The 18,239-nt window shown below is 43.2% G+C and overlaps 1 protein-coding gene across 1 annotated transcript in view; it reads right to left on the reverse strand.

Annotated features, from left to right (window-relative positions):
* Positions 1-18,239, reverse strand: part of MAGI3 (membrane associated guanylate kinase, WW and PDZ domain containing 3) — a 171,789-nt gene that overhangs the window by 48,948 nt on the left and 104,602 nt on the right. The window contains exons 2-3 of the mRNA XM_014534664.1: positions 9,730-9,846; positions 1,805-1,924 (exon numbers count right to left, since the gene is read on the reverse strand). Of these exons, the coding sequence (XP_014390150.1) occupies positions 1,805-1,924; positions 9,730-9,846 (237 nt within the window). The remainder of the gene's footprint in view (positions 1-1,804; positions 1,925-9,729; positions 9,847-18,239) is intronic.

Here is an 18,239-nt window from a genome sequence, read left to right on the forward strand (position 1 = left end):
GTGAAGGAGAGCAGGCCATTTGTAGAAAATAAAAAATAAGTAGCTGCCATTTCCTCTGAGAAGTCTTCACTGGCTACCTTAACTAAAGAAGACATTCCTATGATTTTATTTAAATCCATGCTCTTGTTTCCTTCATAACATCTTAATGTACAGTTATTTTGTTTGTTGTGACTGCCTTCCCCAGTAAGATACGGATTTATTAAGGCAGTATCACTTCAGTACTGCTCATCACAGTGTCACCAGTCCCTCTGATAATGCTTGGCACACAGAAGTAGTTAAAAAATGGGTTGAATGAATAAAAAAAGGATCAAATGAATGAGTGTAATGAATCTGTTGGAGGTAAGTCCAGAAAGGGTAGTTGGGCCAAAGTCTGCAGGCCCAAGAAATCCCCGGAGATCCTGAAGAGGACAGAGACGTGACAGAGCCGTGTTTGAGGCATGTCAGCAACAGGCAGGGTGGAGTGGATGGAGGGAAGAGACTGAAACAAATGATATCCACTCAATAGCCTGGACTGGAGCTAGTCCAGTGGGCCTGCCATGAGGTGATGGAGTGAGAAGAAAGGCAGTGAGAAAGCTGCTGCAAGGGCAGAAATGACTACATTTGGTAACAGATGAGATGGGGACCGTGAGGAAAAGGAAGTAAATGATGACTCCAGTGTTTTAAACTCACGGTGCAGCTAAAGGGAGAGATTATGAAGAATTCCTCTTTGGGACAGAACACAGACACACGTGGATATGTTGAAATCAAGGTGAGATGTTTACTGAGCATCACCTCTGGGCACTGAAGGTAACATCGCGTAAGAAAGACGTGATGTCTGCCTTCCCTGAGCTGGTGAAAAAGGCAATGACGGCAGCACGATGGAGCAGTGGGGGAACAGCACAGGGTGCTATGGGAGTGGACAAGCTTGCCAGTGAAGAGTGTTCCATAAGGAAAAAAAAGGACCTAACCCAGAATCATTTAAAATGTGAACTTGATTGCCCTAGTGGTTTGGCTCAGTGGACAGAGCGTCAGTCCACAGACTAAAGGGTCCCAGGTTCGATTCTGTTCAAGGGCACATACCAGATGGGTACCAAACCCAGCAATTCTGTCCCTGGGTATACATTCCACAGACATTCTCACACAGGCCTATGAGAAGATGTGTGCGAGGATGTTTGTTGCAACTTTAGCGGTGGTGATGGGGCGATGGATCCCCGGCCCTGGTCGGGGCATGTACCAAAGGCAACCAATCGATGTGTCTCTCCACTGTCTCTCCCCTCCCTTCCACTCTCTCTAAAAACCAATGGGAAAATATCCTCAGTGAGGATTAACAATAAAATTTGAACTTGATCTTAAATCTGTACTTCCTGGAATCAAGTGGGTAGAGGAGAGATATATGAAAAGAAAACCAAATACTCTGTTTTTGTTTTTCTCCCCCCATTCTATATTCTCTTTTCTCCAAGCAATCCAAAGTATAAATATATTTTTTAAAGTCTACAGTATTTGAATTCTCAATCACAAATAGAAAGCAATCTACCAACACTTGCTGAGCTCATATGATGAATATGAATTACTATGAAATATACAAACTAGCTAATTTGAATAATTTTAGTATATTATTCATAATGTGATGAAATGCTTTTGGTTTATTGTTTAATCCCATTTTAACTAGCAAATTGCAATTACCCTAATTAAGAGAAAAATTTCCCCCAAACCGACAGATAAACTTATTTGTAAAATGGTATTTTACTGATCAAATTCCCTCTGAAATAATTCCAGTCATTCAGATAGTTTTCTGGGTTACTGTTGTCAATATTTGGGGACATACCATCATACGTTCCACTTTCTAATAATGCTCCACTCTCTTCCAGTGCTTTGAACTGTTCAACAGAAATGAAATTATAGTCCACCCCTGGTACTTCCCCATCTCTGGGGGCCCTTGTGGTGCCTAAGGAAAAAAAAACAAAAACAACAAGAAAAAAATAGGTTGGAAGTGCTTTTAAACTTACAAAATATTGTAAATAATAGAATATATAGCCTATAGAGAACACATGGAGAAACAGAACATTGAATATATTGTACCTACTAGAATGAGGATCAGGAAATCTGAGGCAAGTTAAGATTCCTAAGTGAACGCAGGACAATAAATAACGTAGGATGAGTCAATAAACTTGAATAAACCTACAGGTAGCCATAAAATTCAAAACTACAAAGACTATAAAATTTTAGTGTCAGAGAAAGCTTAACTTTCTAAGACAGAACAGTTAATTCTTCTTTTAAACCTCAGTTATCATTCCTTAACACATAACAATCCACCAATGACAGACTTCATTTTTAGGTAGCTAACGTGTATTTTTTTTCTTCCTTAGAGAAAAGAAACGAACATTCTACTTACTAGACACATAAAGGACAATTAAAAGAAAAAAATTTAAGGTCTTTTAATGAACTCTATTTTAAAAACTTGGACAAATATTAATTATGAAATTATTTTAGGTGAATAAAAAGGCTTAAGGCTTAATAAAGGTAGGTATTTACACATTGCTTCTTAGCCATTATTCTCAAGTAATTCTTAAAAATTAAGCAGTAAGTAAGCTGTTCAATGAAATTCAGCAACAGAGCACTGAATTTTATCTGCTAAGGAATTCATGCTAAAGTACAGTTGATCCTTGAACAATGAGGGGGTTAGGAGCACAACCCCCTAACACACAGATGAAAATCCGCATAGAACTTGTGACTCCCCCAAAACACAACTACTGTCGTCCTTTGTTATCCATGGGGATTGGAGAAAATAGGGTCCGGGTTGAACTCTCAAAACCTATGTCAACATTCTAGCACCCCCAAATCGATAACAATCCTAATTAAAAATATTAATACAGTTTAAGTGCCATGTTAAATTCCTAATTATAAATACTAGAATCAATAAAATATTTTGTTTTTTAAAAAAATGTATTTTTATTGATTTCAGAGGAAAAATATTAATACAGTTTAAGAGCCATGTTACATTCCTAATTATAAAAACTAGAACCATTAAAATATTTTGTTTTTTAAAAAATGTATTTTTATTGATTTCAGAGAGGGAGGGAGGGGGGATAGAAACATCAATGATGAGAGAGAAATCATTGATCAGCTGCCTCCTGCACGCCCCCCACTGGGAATCGAACCCACAACCCAGACATGTGACCTGACTGGGAATTGAATCGTGACCTCCTGAGTCACAGATCGATGCTCAGCCACTGAGCCACACCAGCCGGGCCTTCATGGGTTGTTGTCTTTTTTAAAGAAAAGAAAAGGTAGATTGACAGAAAGGGGTACGAGGGAGGGGTGAGGCTACTGAACGATGAAGATAAGGCAAAATGTGCAATGAGCAATTTTAAGATAAAGCACATGTTCCAATTGAGAAAAGAGGCCAAACTGAGATGAATGAGCATCCTGCACAGCCCACGTCATTCAGCTGTGTTTGTATATTCGGTGTTTATTTGCTGCTACTTGATGACGCGAAACATGAACTTGTTCAGGAAAATGGAATACAAACCAGTATGGCCTCAATTGAATGGACATCGTTCTCCTACCTCCTCACCAATCACATAGGAACTTATTTGCACCACGGAAACAAATGTGGTAGCAGAACAGAGAGTATCTTTCCCCACTCTAGTTTTTTTTTCACCTTTGAAAGAATAACCTTTTGAAGACTGATGTTTTTTTCATGTTAATGTCGTTAAACTTATCAATCCTTTCCTTTATAGCTAATGCTTTTGGTGTCTTGAAGAAATTTTTTCCAAGACCCTGGGGGAGAGGCTGTATGCTTTTTAAAAAGCATCACAGCTTTGCCTTTCATGCCTAATACTTCAATGCACTAAGATGGTTTAATTAGGGGACCTGGCGAGAGGTAGTGGTCTACTTTCCTTTTTTACCAAATGGCTACTCAGCATGATTTACTGAAACGACCATTACTTCCCCTCCGATCCACCACAGGGCTTCTGTCACAGAAACTTACATAGAATTGTCTGTGCAAGACTGGGTACCCATCACCGGGCTCTCCTGCACATCCCACCCACCTCCTGACCACTCCTGCACCATGGATGGGGTAATTACGTTTCATGATAAATCTTGGGATGTAGTAGAGCAAGTCTATTGATTTTGTTCTTTAAGAAAGGGGGGGGGGTGGGGAGAGGAGAGAAACATCCATTTGTTTTTGTTGTTCCACTTATCTATGCGTTCATTGGTTGCTTCTTATGAGCCCTGACCACAGATCGAACCCGCAATCTTGGCATATTGGGACGATGCTCTAACCAACTGAGCTACCTGGCCAGGGCCAATCTTGTTTTTTTCTATGCGTAGCCTTTTCCATCTAAATTCTGGAACCAAATAAACAAGCTAAAAATGTTGGGATTTTTATGGAGTTAGATTGAATCTATTAATCAATTTGAGAAGGACTGATATCTTTGCCATATTGCGTCTACAAGCAAGAAATCTCTGCCAATATATTTAGATCTTCAATGTCCCTTAATTTTACCTTACAGAGATCTTTATAGTTCTTTAAGGATTAATTTCTAAGTATTTCAAATTTTTATGATATTATAAAGGGTATCTTTTTATAAACTTCCATCTTGTTGATGGTATAAAAGAATGGAATTGTGGGAACTCCTTCGGTCGCTGTATTCCGATATCATTTACCTACAACAAAATTCACTAATTCTAACAGTACAATTCTGTGAGTTTGGGGAACCATCACAATTGATAGGGGAAATGAGAAAAACGTATCATATTTCTCCAGTGAGAGTTAAAGGTTAACAATTTGACACAGAGATGCTACAGATTTGAAGGAATCTACTGATAGCAATGGAAACCAAGAGCAGGAAACACCGCAAAGCAGAATAAAGGTTAAAGTTGGCATTTCCAGGGGCCAGGACAGAGGCGTGTGGGGAGCGGTGGTCACCACCTGCTCAGTCTTCCCTGCAGCTGTTCCCAAAATTCACTGTGTGGTCAAGGCCCCGCCTGCTAATGCTGGTCTTCCTTGCAAATACAATATTATTAAGATCAGGTGCATTTGTACACTATGTAATTCTGTGAGCAGTATTCCCAAAATACTACAACTTTTGAAGGCTAAAGGAGTCCTTAAACGGACAGTTTTGGCGTGTGAATCTGGTAATGACGTTAGCCGTATTAGGCATTCTGAATGGTATAATACTGTCTCACAGCGTTCCCGGCACTTTCCAGGGTCTGAGTATTAGCTACAAGTTCCCGTGCTTTGCAAATAGTCTAACAGGAGATGTGCAAAGAGAAGATGCAGAAATCGATGTGGAACACGCCAATCCGATTCAGAAACTGGTCTAAAATCTGAAGTAGAAGCAACATGGAGTTCAAAGGCAACACCAAAATCAGGGCCAGGAGACAAAGTATTTTCATCATTAAAACAGAAAGCAAGCTCAGACGAACGGCCAATGACTGACGCCCAATTTAAAGACGCTCTTGGATACACGCTTTCAATCTGGTGAATATCAACGCAAGACAGAGAAATTTATGTCTAGAGTATTTGTTACCCAACAAAGGGGAGGCGAGCAGATAATGTAACTGATACTTTGTGTGCTTTAAAATTTCATTGTAAGAGTGAAAAATTCACGTAGTAAATATGTGTGATGGTTCCTTTCAAATTTTATAATTATTTTTATTTTGTGTTAATGCTTCCCCCTTTTAAGTTGATCTATTTGCAAATGGCACTATCAGGCAATTTAAAAGTGTTACTAATAATCGTGCTATAGGAGTCCATAATGGTAACAAACCAGCAGATTCAGTGTCCTTTTCTCTCTTTAAGAAGCCACCCCGCCCCACGGTGCTTGGAGCCGTCATTATTGCCATAACGGTCACCTGTGCAGTCATTTTGGGTCCCAAGGTACTTGGTTCAGCTGGCACTTCTATCGCAATCAACCAAAAATTACCCTGTGATTAAACTGTGATGCCACTTCTTGTCCTGAATTACAAACACCCGACTTCCCACTGGCTGGCACCTGGCACTGTACTGAGCCCAAGAACACAACCAAAACCAAGTCTAAAATTCCTTCCTGCGGGGCCTGTCCCCCGGGGCCACGGCCAGTGCCAATGCCGTATCAGCCAGGGTCCAAGCAGGAGAGAGAAACGGCATGGTAACCCGAACAAGGACGGCTTAACATAAAGAATTATTAACTGCTAGAGGCCCGATGCATGAAAGTCATGCAAGAGTAGGCCTTCCTTCCCCCGGCTGCCAGCACCAGCTTCCCTCAGGCACCCGGGACCCGGGACCCGGGCTTCCCTCCCAGCCCTGGCTTCGTCCGGAAGGACATCCAGTCTAATTAGCATGTAACGCTTTTATTATTATAGATTCCCGAGGAACTAACTAAGTGGGAGTAAAAGGGAACTCTAAAGCACACCGCCCTAGAGCTGAGGGAGAGCACCCAAGTGAGGAACAAACTTGGAAGAGCCCTCCGGCCTGGCTCAGTGGTTGAGCTTTGACCCATGAACCAGGAGGTCACAGTTCCATTCCCGGTCAAGGGCACATGCCCGGCTTGTGGGTTTGACCCCCAGGAGGAGGCGTGCAGGAGGCAGCCGATCAATGATTCTCTCTCATCATTGATGTTTCTCTCTCTCCCTCTCTTTGAAATTAATAAAAATATATTTAAGGAGGAAAAGAAAAAAAATAACTTGGAAGAGAGGGGCACTCCCAGCCTGGGCACCAGACCTCATTGGAGAAGGAGTGGCTCCCCGTCCTCATCCTCGGGAGGCGGCGGCAGGGAAATGTCTGCTGGGCCCTGGATGAAACTGACAAGCCAGCTCCCTAAGGTGGCAGCAGGGAGTGGTGTGTGGAAGGTGCCAGTAAATTACTAGAGAACCAGCTGGGATGCTGGCTGGACTTGCCAGATCCCACTGGAAACCCATGTGCGGGGAGATTACTGAAATGTGGGGAGCAGCTGGGGTGCCCACGGAACGCGTCAGGAAGCGGAGGAGTCACTGGTGCACCGTGCAGCTCACAAAGCCACCTGGGAAGGTGTTGCTGATTCGCTGCTGGGAAGCCCCACAGCTGCACCCCCACTCCACCCCCACCCCCACCAGCCTCTGGGAAGCTGCCTGCTGGTGGGGGGCTGACATTGCAGAGTGTCTTTTTGCAGGCAGGATGGGGGGGAAAGACACTGGCAACTTCCTTCCTTTCTTGTTGCGAATAGTTCAGTCACCAGCATGTTCGCTGGACCCTTTGGGGCTGGCTTAATTGCCTTTGCGAACACGGGCCTGCAGGAGCTGGTGCAAGGCAGGAGCCTGACAGGTCTCTGGGGCAGGCTGGTGAGAACTCTCCCGCCCCGGGGCAAGCGCGGGGACTGGGGAAGCAAGCAGCTCCCGGAGCCCCTGGCCTGGCCTTGGGGGGTCTCACGCGGCAATGCTTGGCTCAGGGCTCAGCAGCAGGCCGGGGCGCTTGGGCAGACTGCTGGGCTCTCCCGGCTCTCCCAGCTCTCCCCCTGAGCGAGGCCCAGCATGCACCCAGGTGAGGAAATCAGAGGACCCCTTCGCGTGCGTCTCCTTTCTGTCTCAGGGCCCCCAGTCACGCTCTGTCTCTACTGCGGCGACGGACAACTGCAGCGTCCATTCTCTCTGTCATTAGTTTTGCTGCTCCATTGCCTCAGATTTTGTCAGTGGGGAACCCCCAGGTGGCCTTTTTTTAAAAGTCCTTCTGATATGTCCCCATCGTTTTTTAAGCATTTATGTACTTTCTGGTACAATGAGATGTTCCAAGCTCATTTGTATTTCCCTTGCCCCAAACCTGGAACCAGAATTTTCTCCACGAAGATCTGGTATCGTTTAGTGAAGGAATAATATTCAGAGACCGATGGGGTTGTGGCCACCTCCATTAGCAAGCAAAGCGGTCCTGTGAGGATCTGAAAGGCTGCAGCTGTGTGGACCCTACGGATTAAAACTACATACATTGTAGCTCCTTTCTAGGGCAAAACCTCACACTGAGGAGAAAGCGCAAAACTAGGACAGAAGTAAATTAGAAAGAAGATCCAAGGAAAAGTGGCAGAGGGCAGCAGAAGGTACAAGCACTTATTTTATTAACTTGTTTTAACAAGGACGACGGAGCTCTAGAGCTAGGAACCTAAAAATGCTACCCCGAGACACCCGGTGGTAGGCAAAGCACCAAGTTCCTTACAAGGGAATGACAATCAGATTATTTCAGAATTTTTCAGAACAATGCTTCACAGCAGAAGACAATTGACTAACATAATTAAGACAGACCAGGAAAGAAAATATGAGCCCGACATTGCATATCTGTCCAAACAAACTTGAAGTATAAAAACCACAAGCAAACGGCTGCGGTGGCCTAGTGGGCCCTTCCTAGCAAGTCTAGCGGAGAACAAGCTTTAGACAACCATGATCACTGAAGGAACAGCAATAGGCCTGGCGAGTGTGGCTCAGTTGGTTGAGCACTGTCCTGTGCACCGAAAGGTTGCCGGTTCGATTCACAGTCATGGCACATACCCGGTGGTGGGCTCGATCCCCGGTAGGGGGTGTGCACGAGGCAGCCCATGGGTGTTTCACTCTCACATTGATGTCTCTCTCACATGGATGTTTCTCTCTCTGAGGCTCAGGAGCATTAAGTAAAGCAACTAGGAAGATGCTAGAATCAGGATTTTGAACTCCGTCTTGCCTAGCTCTTTGCCACTACATAAGGCTATTTGTTTTTAAGTCCAAGCAAGAAAGAGTGAGGTCGAAGGCAGTGCAGAGGGATAGATGTTCAAGAAGCATCATTGGAAAAGCCTGGTAATGGACTGGGCATTGTGTGAGATTAATAACAAGAAAAAGAAATTGAGAATTTCAGAGCCATTACAAAAGCTGGCATCCACAAGGAGTTAACGACAGTGAAAAGGAAAACAGAGCTGAATGTCCTTTTATGCCTCCGTATTGTTTACTGCTTTTTACTCTTCACCAGACCCGCGCTAACTACAGCTAACACTTAAGCATACATGGTTTCTTGTTATGTGTTTTATCAAAAAACCCAAAACACTGTTACAACAACAACGAGGTCCTACGAAAACCATTAAGACTGGAGTAGAGCCCTGACTGGTTTGGCTCAGTGGATAGAGCATCGGCCTGCGGACTGGAGGGTCCCAGGTTCGATTCCGGCCAGGGGCGTGTGCCTTGGTTGCGGGCACATCCCCAGTGGGAGGTGTGCAGGAGGCGGCTGATCGATGTTTCTCTCTCATCGATGTTTCTAACTCTCTATCCCTCTCTCTCTTCCTCTCTGTAAAAAATCAATAAAATATTAAAAAACACAGTAGAAACACCAATGTCAACATTCAAATTGGTTGCCAAAAGGAAGGCATTGCGTTTTTCTCCCCTTTTTTTCCCTTTGGGGATGGAGCAGACTTTAAAATTAGCAAAGTCCTCGTAGTCAATACAAAAATGTCTCCTTGTGCGAGGCACTGAGAGCACAGAAGTCTTTTTCCCGCTCAGGCTGTAGAAATTGATTTATAAGAATAAAATCTAGTTAGCAACATGTACACAGATTGACTTTTCAAAAAGTCCCAATATAGAATCTTTGGGTTTTTCTACTTTGAAAAACAAAACCCCTGAAAGTTCCCCGAAAAATGTTTCTCTTTCTCCAACTTCTGTTGCATTCCAGGGCCCCCCCTTAGTCTTCACAATTTCATATGAGATGCTCTACTCTAATTCGTTCTAGATGTTCGGCCAGTTACATAAGGATCTGCTTCTTTTATTCCGTTTCCTACTTACACGGAATGGTTCTCAAGTAGAGATTATCTCTGATCACTTGCTGCAGTTTGTGGTCAATTGATCCTTTCTGAAACTGAAGACTCAGGTAATGTCGCAAATCTTTGTTAATGACTTTGCCTACAAAAGAAAACAAAAGAAGACAAAACTTGTTAACTGTTAGCTCTCCAGTTAAATATTGACTAAATACCCTTAAACAATAAACAGAAAATGAACAATAAAGAGAAATCAGCATATTTTACTAAAAGCAAGATAACCAACACCAAATTATTAAAGGCACTATAATTAAAATATATACATGATTTTACAAGGTAGGGGAGGGAGATGGCATAGGTCAGAGAAGACAGCAAGGTAAGTTCACTCGGTCCCATGGCTTTAAATACTATCTATATGCTGACAACTTCCAAATTCTTATCACCTCTCTATTCAAATATGTTCTCGCCACACTGACCATGTTTCTGACCTTTGAAAAGGCCAAACGGGTCCTACCTCAGTGCCTTCTCTCACTAAATTGAACAGGCATCTTCTATCCACTTACTTGACTCTGCGATACAATGTGAATAAAATAAGAGCGGAAGATTCTTTTCTTATTTGTGGGGGAAAGGGGAAATAAAAAGAGGAATATTAGGGGGGGTCTCCAAGAAATAGTAAGTAGAAAAATGGAGGACTGAAGACGTCTGATAGCAATGAATTTTTAGTGAGAGCTGAACTTAAAATGAAACCCAAAGCAATACTGTTCAGTGGAAAGATAATTAGGAAAGAGCAATGCTAAGACAAAATAGATTATCTTACTGAATAAGAAATAACTGCTTAATCAAAATGTACTCTTTGTTTTATTTTTAAAATATATTTTTATTGATTTCGGTGAGGAAGGGAGAGGGAGAGAGAAATAGAAACATCAATGATGAGAGAGAACCATTGATGGGCTGCCTCCTGCATGCCCCGACCGGGGAATTGAGCCCGCAATCTGGGCATGTGCCCTGACAGGGAATCGAATTGTCACCTCCTGGTTCATAGGTCGACATTCAACCACTGAGTCACGCTGGCCGGGCTGCTCTTTGTTTTATTTGAACAGCATAGTTATGACAAGGTTAGATAAATCAAAAGGTTACTACCATATTTTACTAAAAGCAAGATAACCAACACCAAATTATTAAAGGCACTATAATTAAAATATATACATGATTTTACAAGGTAGGGGAGGGAGATGGCATAGGTCAGAGAAGACAGCAAGGTAAGTTCACTCGGTCCCATGGCTTTAGATACCATCTATATGCTGGCAACTTCCAAATTCTTATCACCTCTCTATTCAAATATGTTCTCGCCACACTGACCATCTTTCTGACCTTTGAAAAGGGCAAATGGGTCCTACCTCAGTGCCTTCTCTCACTAAATTGAACAGGCATCTTTTATCCACTTACTTGACTCCGCGATACAATGTGAATAAAACAAGAGCGGAAGATTCTTTTCTTATTTGTGGGGGAAAGGGGAAATAAAAAGAGGAATATTAGGGGGGGTCTCCAAGAAATAGTAAGTAGAAAAATGGAGGACTGAAGACGTCTGATAGCAATGAATTTTTAGTGAGAGCTGAACTTAAAATGAAACCCAAAGCAACCCATACTGTTGAGTGGAAAGACCTCAGATAATTAGGAAAGAGCAATGCTAAGACAAAATAGATTATCTTACTGAATAAGAAATAACTGCTTAATCAAAATGTACTCTTTGTTTTATTTTTAAAATATATTTTTATTGATTTCGGTGAGGAAGGGAGAGGGAGAGAGAAATAGAAACATCAATGATGAGAGAGAACCATTGATGGGCTGCCTCCTGCATGCCCCGACCGGGGAATTGAGCCCGCAATCTGGGCATGTGCCCTGACAGGGAATCGAATTGTCACCTCCTGGTTCATAGGTCGACATTCAACCACTGAGTCACGCTGGCCGGGCTGCTCTTTGTTTTATTTGAACAGCATAGTTATGACAAGGTTAGATAAATCAAAAGGTTACTACGGGATCAGTTCATTCTTTTCACCCATATGAGAGGGTGCTAATATAAGCAGGAAATCAGAGTCCTTCTGAAGTTAGAGATAATATTCAGATCCTTAACTGAATACACACAAACCCAAATGTCCCTGTTTTGCCAAAAATAGATGCTAAGGAAGCCGGGAACTTCTATGATGAAAGAAAACCTGAAAGCCCTAGCCGGTTTGGCTCAGTGGATAGAGCGTAGGCCTGTGGACTGAAGGGCCCAGGGTTCGATTCTGGTCAAGGGCACATGTCTGCGCTGTGGGCTTGATCTCCAGTAGGGTGCGTGCAGGAGGCAGCCAATCAGTGATTATCTCTCATCATTGATGTTTCTATCTCTCCGTCTCTTCCTCACTGAAATCAATAAAAATATTTTTTAAAAAAAGGAAAAGAAAAAAAAAAGGAAAAGAAAAAAAAGGAAAAGAAAAAGGTAACAATGCTTGTTTCCCATCGGAAAGCCGCTGGGTCTGTTTTGGACGAGGGTTTCTCCCTCCTAATTGCCTGCGTGTGTGTGTGTGTGTGTGTGTGTGCCTGTGGTCCCCAGAAATAGAAGCAGACGGGATTTCTACATTCAAATGAAGGCGCCCACGTGTGGCCACCCAGGGATAGCGCATCTCTTTGTTTTAAATATATTTTTATTGATTTCGGTGAGGAAGGGAGAGGGAGAGAGAAATAGAAACATCAATGATGAGAGAGAACCATTGATGGGCTGCCTCCTGCATGCCCCGACCGGGGAATTGAGCCCGCAATCTGGGCATGTGCCCTGACAGGGAATCGAATTGTCACCTCCTGGTTCATAGGTCGACATTCAACCACTGAGTCACGCTGGCCGGGCTGCTCTTTGTTTTATTTGAACAGCATAGTTATGACAAGGTTAGATAAATCAAAAGGTTACTACGGGATCAGTTCATTCTTTTCACCCATATGAGAGGGTGCTAATATAAGCAGGAAATCAGAGTCCTTCTGAAGTTAGAGATAATATTCAGATCCTTAACTGAATACACACAAACCCAAATGTCCCTGTTTTGCCAAAAATAGATGCTAAGGAAGCCGGGAACTTCTATGATGAAAGAAAACCTGAAAGCCCTAGCCGGTTTGGCTCAGTGGATAGAGCGTAGGCCTGTGGACTGAAGGGCCCAGGGTTCGATTCTGGTCAAGGGCACATGTCTGCGCTGTGGGCTTGATCTCCAGTAGGGTGCGTGCAGGAGGCAGCCAATCAGTGATTATCTCTCATCATTGATGTTTCTATCTCTCCGTCTCTTCCTCACTGAAATCAATAAAAATATTTTTTAAAAAAAGGAAAAGAAAAAAAAAAGGAAAAGAAAAAAAAGGAAAAGAAAAAACACTTTCTGAATGTATGCAAATTAATATCCACTCCTGGGTCTCTCTGAGGGATCGGTGTGTAGGGTCACTGATTACTACTTAGATAAACCCTGTGGCATGCTGGCTTAGGTGCGGCCACAGGAGCAGCTGTACATCAGCCTAAATGCCAACATGTCATTGTCTTTCCATGAGGATAGTCTAGCAAGTGATTGGCAAAGTCTCCTGAAGTCGAGATACGACATGTCTTTAGCATTCTCTAATCCAGTCATTACAAAATCAAATAAAAAAAAATAGAAAAATGAGGTCTGTTTGACATGTCTTATTCTTATAAATTCACATCGATTCGTGGTGATCATCCCATTCTTTTCTAAGCACTTACAACACTGTATTTTTAAAAAATGATCTCTTCAAATTTTGATTGCAGAGAAAGACAAAAAACATATGATTTCACTTATTTGTTGGATCTAAAGAACAAAATAAATGAACAAAACTGAAACAGACTCATAGACTCAGAGAGCTAGCTGTCCACTCCTGGGTCTCTGATTACTATTTAGATAAACCCTGTGGCATGCTGGCTTAGGTGGGGCCACAGGAGCAGCTGTACGACAGCCTAAATGCCAACATGTCGTTGTCTTTCCATGAGGATAGTCTAGCAAGTGGTTGGCAAAGTCTCCTGAAGTCGAGATACAACATGTCTTTAGCATTCTCTAATTCAGTCATTACAAAATCAAATAAAAAAAATAGAAAAATGAGGTCTGTTTGACATGTCTTATTCTTATAAATTCACATCGATTCGTGGTGATCATCCCATTCTTTTCTAAGCACTTACAACACTGTATTTTTAAAAAATGATCTCTTCAAATTTTGATTGCAGAGAAAGACAAAAAACATATGATTTCACTTATTTGTTGGATCTAAAGAACAAAATAAATGAACAAAACTGAAACAGACTCATAGACTCAGAGAGCTAGCTGGTGGCTGCCAGTGGGGAGGGAGGTTGGGGGCCTGGATGAAAAAGGTGAAGGGATTAAAAAGTACAAATTGGCAGTTACAGAATATTCAAAGGTATGTAAAGTACAGCACAGGGAATAGAGTTGATAAGCCTATCTAATAAAGATGGAATATACAAATTGACCATCACGGCAGGCGCACAGTGTGGCCGGACCCACCCTCAGCCCCCAAGCTGCCCAGGGCTGGCCCGAGGTGCAGGCAAGCCTCGGATGGCAGCTTCCCAGCTGCCCAGAGATGCCCAAGGTTCAGGTAACTAGGGCCAGCCAAGGCTTGCTCTGCTGGCAGTGGCAGCAGCAGAGGTGTGATGGGGGTGTCACCTCCTGCCCCTGAGGGCTCCCGGACTGTGAGCAGGCCAGCTGAGGGACCCCCCCTCCAGTGCATAAATTTTCATGCGCATAAGTTTATAAGAGCACAGCTTTTAAGAGCTCCTTCCTAAGAACCTACCCTTCCACGAAGCAGTCACATCTACTGTGTCAACAAATATTTACCCAGTGTTTGGTAGTAGGCACTTGGGGGTAAAGCAGTGAATGAGAGTTCCCCAATTTGGAACTCAAAGCCTGAAGGAAAGACGAACATTAAAATAGAACTTCCAAAGCCGGGAGCATTATGAAAGAGAAGTCTAGAGCACTGTGGGCATCTATCATCTAGATCCTCGGTCTGAGGAGTCTGGGAAGACTTCACCGAGTTACACTGGAGCTGTAACCTAAAGGATAAAGAGGAGACAGGTAGGAAAAAAGGGGGGGACGTAGAAGGACACACAAAGGTACTAACGTGAGGTGGGAAAGAACACAGTGCTCACAGGACCCGAGAGAAGTCCAGTAGAGCTGGTTCTTGGAGAGTGAGGAAGAGCTCACACAAGCTGGGACAACAGGAGGGCGGCAGGTGCACGGTGTGGCTGGACCCGCTCTCAGCCCCCCAGCCGCCCAGGGCCGGTCCAAGGCACAGGCAAGCCTCAGATGTCGGCTGCCCAGCTGTCTAGGGATGCTCGAGGCTCAGGTAACCAGGGCTGGCTGAGGCTTGTGCTGCCGGCAGCAGCAGAGGTGTGATGGGTGTGTCGCCTTCCCCTGATGGCCGAGTCACCTCCCGCCCCTGAGGGCTCCCAGACTGTGAGTAGGCCAGGCTGAGCGATCCCCCCTCCAGTGCATGAATTTTCATGCACCAGGCCTCTAGTATTGTAGTAACTATATATGGTGCTATAACTATATATAATAACTATATATAAATGTATCAAGGGGAAGGAACACCTTGTAAAGTATTTGATTGTCTACCCACTGTACTATACACCTAACACTAATGCAAAACAATGTTGAAAGTAAACTGTAATTGAAAAATAAATAAAGTGAGGGAAGTGGACTTGAGTTTTCACCATCTACTTTATGTCTTTTTGAAAACTGGGACATTTGTTTCTCTTCATTCTCCTGGTACTTCCCACATCCTCCATAGTTTCACAAAGAATATTGACAATAACCCTGGGATCGTATCTGAGATTCCCTTCGACTCCTGTGAGGCCATTCAGTTGAGTCCTAAAAACTTAGATTCATTTAAAGTGAATGATCCTCTTGCTATCTCCTAATCTTCAAAAAAATGTAATTTCACCTGTTTGGGGTTGTTTTACCTTTTACTGTTAGAAAAGTAATTCTGCTAGTTCGAGATCATGGAAGCCAGTGATCTAACCCAGAGGTCCTCAAACTTTTTAAACAGGGGGCCAGTTCACTGTCCCTCAGACATTCCATACATGCGCACTGCCGGCCCGGGACGAGTCGGCTGCTAAGCAGGACAGGCAGCGGCAGCAAAAACACCCGGCGGGCCGGATAAATGTTTTCGGCGGGCCGCACGTGGCCCGCGGGCCGTAGTTTGAGGACCCCTGCTAATGCTGATTGCTAGTCACATTGCTTATTGCTAATTTCATCTATGCTATCTGAAATCGGCCTACAATCAGCTAACATTAACAACATCTGACAGTAAGCCTACTTTTCCTTCTTGTCACTCTCACTCCAAACAACCTTGAAAGCTCTTCGTGCTCTCTGAAGTATCACAGCTCCTTGTGAGCTTCCTTTAGAAAAGAAAACCCTTAAATGTTTATTTCTTAGTCTACTTGACGCTGTAGAAATGTGATTCAGTCTCCTTCCACCTGCCAATCATATACATCTTTTTAAAAAATCTGAGCTGCTGAGAGCATTCTGTGCACCCTTAAGGATTTCTTCATGTAAATTTTCTTTCAGAAAGCTCATCTTGGAACCACACCTATGGAATCTGTAAAGAAAAATCAGTTTTCCTCAAAGGCAAGGTATGCCTCGGTTCTCTTCCTTACCCCGACTGGAAGATGGCTTAGTGTTTTTCCCCAAATAAACTGTCCATTTAACTAGCTCAACACTAAGGTTACTAACCAGCCCTTTCCCAGCAGACCTGGACTCTGAAGAGCAGTGTGTTTTATTACTTCCTCCACCCCCTGGGTGCCTCAGCAGTAAGAGAAAGTTCCATGAAACGGTGAAAGTGATACGCCTAAACCGAACTCCAAACCGGCTCCTTGGCTTAAGGCAGGGGGTCCCATCCACCCATGCACCCCCATCTTTTGAGTTTCTTCTCAAGCATAAGTTTATAAGAGCACAGCTTTTAACTCCTTCCTAAGAACCTACCCTTCCACGAAGCAGTCACATCTACTGTGTCAACAAATATTTACCCAGTGTTTGGTAGTACGAAGGAAAGACGAACATTAAAATAGAAATTCCAAAGCCGGGAGCATTATGAAAGAGAAGTCTAGAGCACTGTGGGCATCTATCATCTAGATCCTCGGTCTGAGGAGTCTGGGAAGACTTCACCGAGTTACACTGGAGCTGTAACCTAAAGGATAAAGAGGAGACAGGTAGGAAAAAAGGGGGGGACGTAGAAGGACACACAAAGGTACTAACGTGAGGTGGGAAAGAACACAGTGCTCACAGGACCCGAGAGAAGTCCAGTAGAGCTGGTTCTTGGAGAGTGAGGAAGAGCTCACACAAGCTGGGACAAGACCCAGGGACCAGTCGGTTGAGTAGAACCTTGTAACAGTAATTTAAAAGAACATCAACGAGCTCAGGTCTGACACCAAGGCCCTTCATAATTGCTATACACGAACAACTATGGACACATTCCATGGTTGGAATTTTCCATATTTGTATTCAAACGCCATCTTGTTATTTCTATTCTATCTAGAAGAGCATACTTAATGCTGTAAGCTGAGAAGACCCACGTCTACAACATTCTTTAAGTATGCCACTGTCATTGCAGGCAACTAGGCACTTAATGAATTTTAACACTTAATTTGTATAATGCTTGCTCAGTCTCAAATTGGAAAAACATTAAATACTCAGGAATCTTGTGAGCCATTTCAGTCTTGAAAACTGGTCATCTTTTAGTAGTCTTCTGAGTTAATTTGAAGAATTAACACAAACTAAAGCAATCAAGCATATCTTCTGCAAAATACTGCTGCCACCTCACCAGACAGGAGACGGTCTCCTGCTGATGGAGTTCACACTCGTTCTTTTGCCCTCCCCAGCTTCACTGACATATGTAAGTTGAAGGTGTATGAGGTGATGATTTGCTAACCCCTGACATAATACCATCTTTTGTGCGTACGGTGATAACATTTAAGATCTAGTTTCTTAACTATTTTCAAGTCAATAGTGCAGTACTGTTACTATAGTCACCATGATGCACATTAGATTCCAGAACTTATTCATCTTATAGCTGGAAGTCTGTACCCTTTGACTAACATTTCCCCATTCCCCGCACCCCCAATCTCTGGCAACCACCAATCTGGTCTCCATTTGTAAGAGTTCTGTGTTGTTGTTTTTTTAATTCCACATTTGAATGAAGGCATGCAGTATTAGTCTCTCTCTGTCGCAGGTCACATTCTTTGTCCATACTGTCAATTATGATAACAGTACATGGTAAATGGAAGTGTCCATCCTCCATTGGTTCCTAGAAGCAGCCATCATAAACACAGCGGTCTGATTCGCCTACCGCCCTGGGTCCTACATCTCTGGCAGTGTGAGGTCAAGTCTTTCTTCCCTCCCTCCCTTCCTTATTATTATTATTTCAATGAATTTGCAATCAAAAGACTTGGAGTATAGCCGAAGAAAGCACTCTGTGGTTTGGGTAGCCTATACGTCGGAAAAA

This window comes from Myotis brandtii, unplaced genomic scaffold, assembly GCF_000412655.1.
Source record: "Myotis brandtii unplaced genomic scaffold, ASM41265v1 scaffold131, whole genome shotgun sequence".
NCBI classification, from domain to species: Eukaryota; Metazoa; Chordata; class Mammalia; order Chiroptera; family Vespertilionidae; genus Myotis; species Myotis brandtii.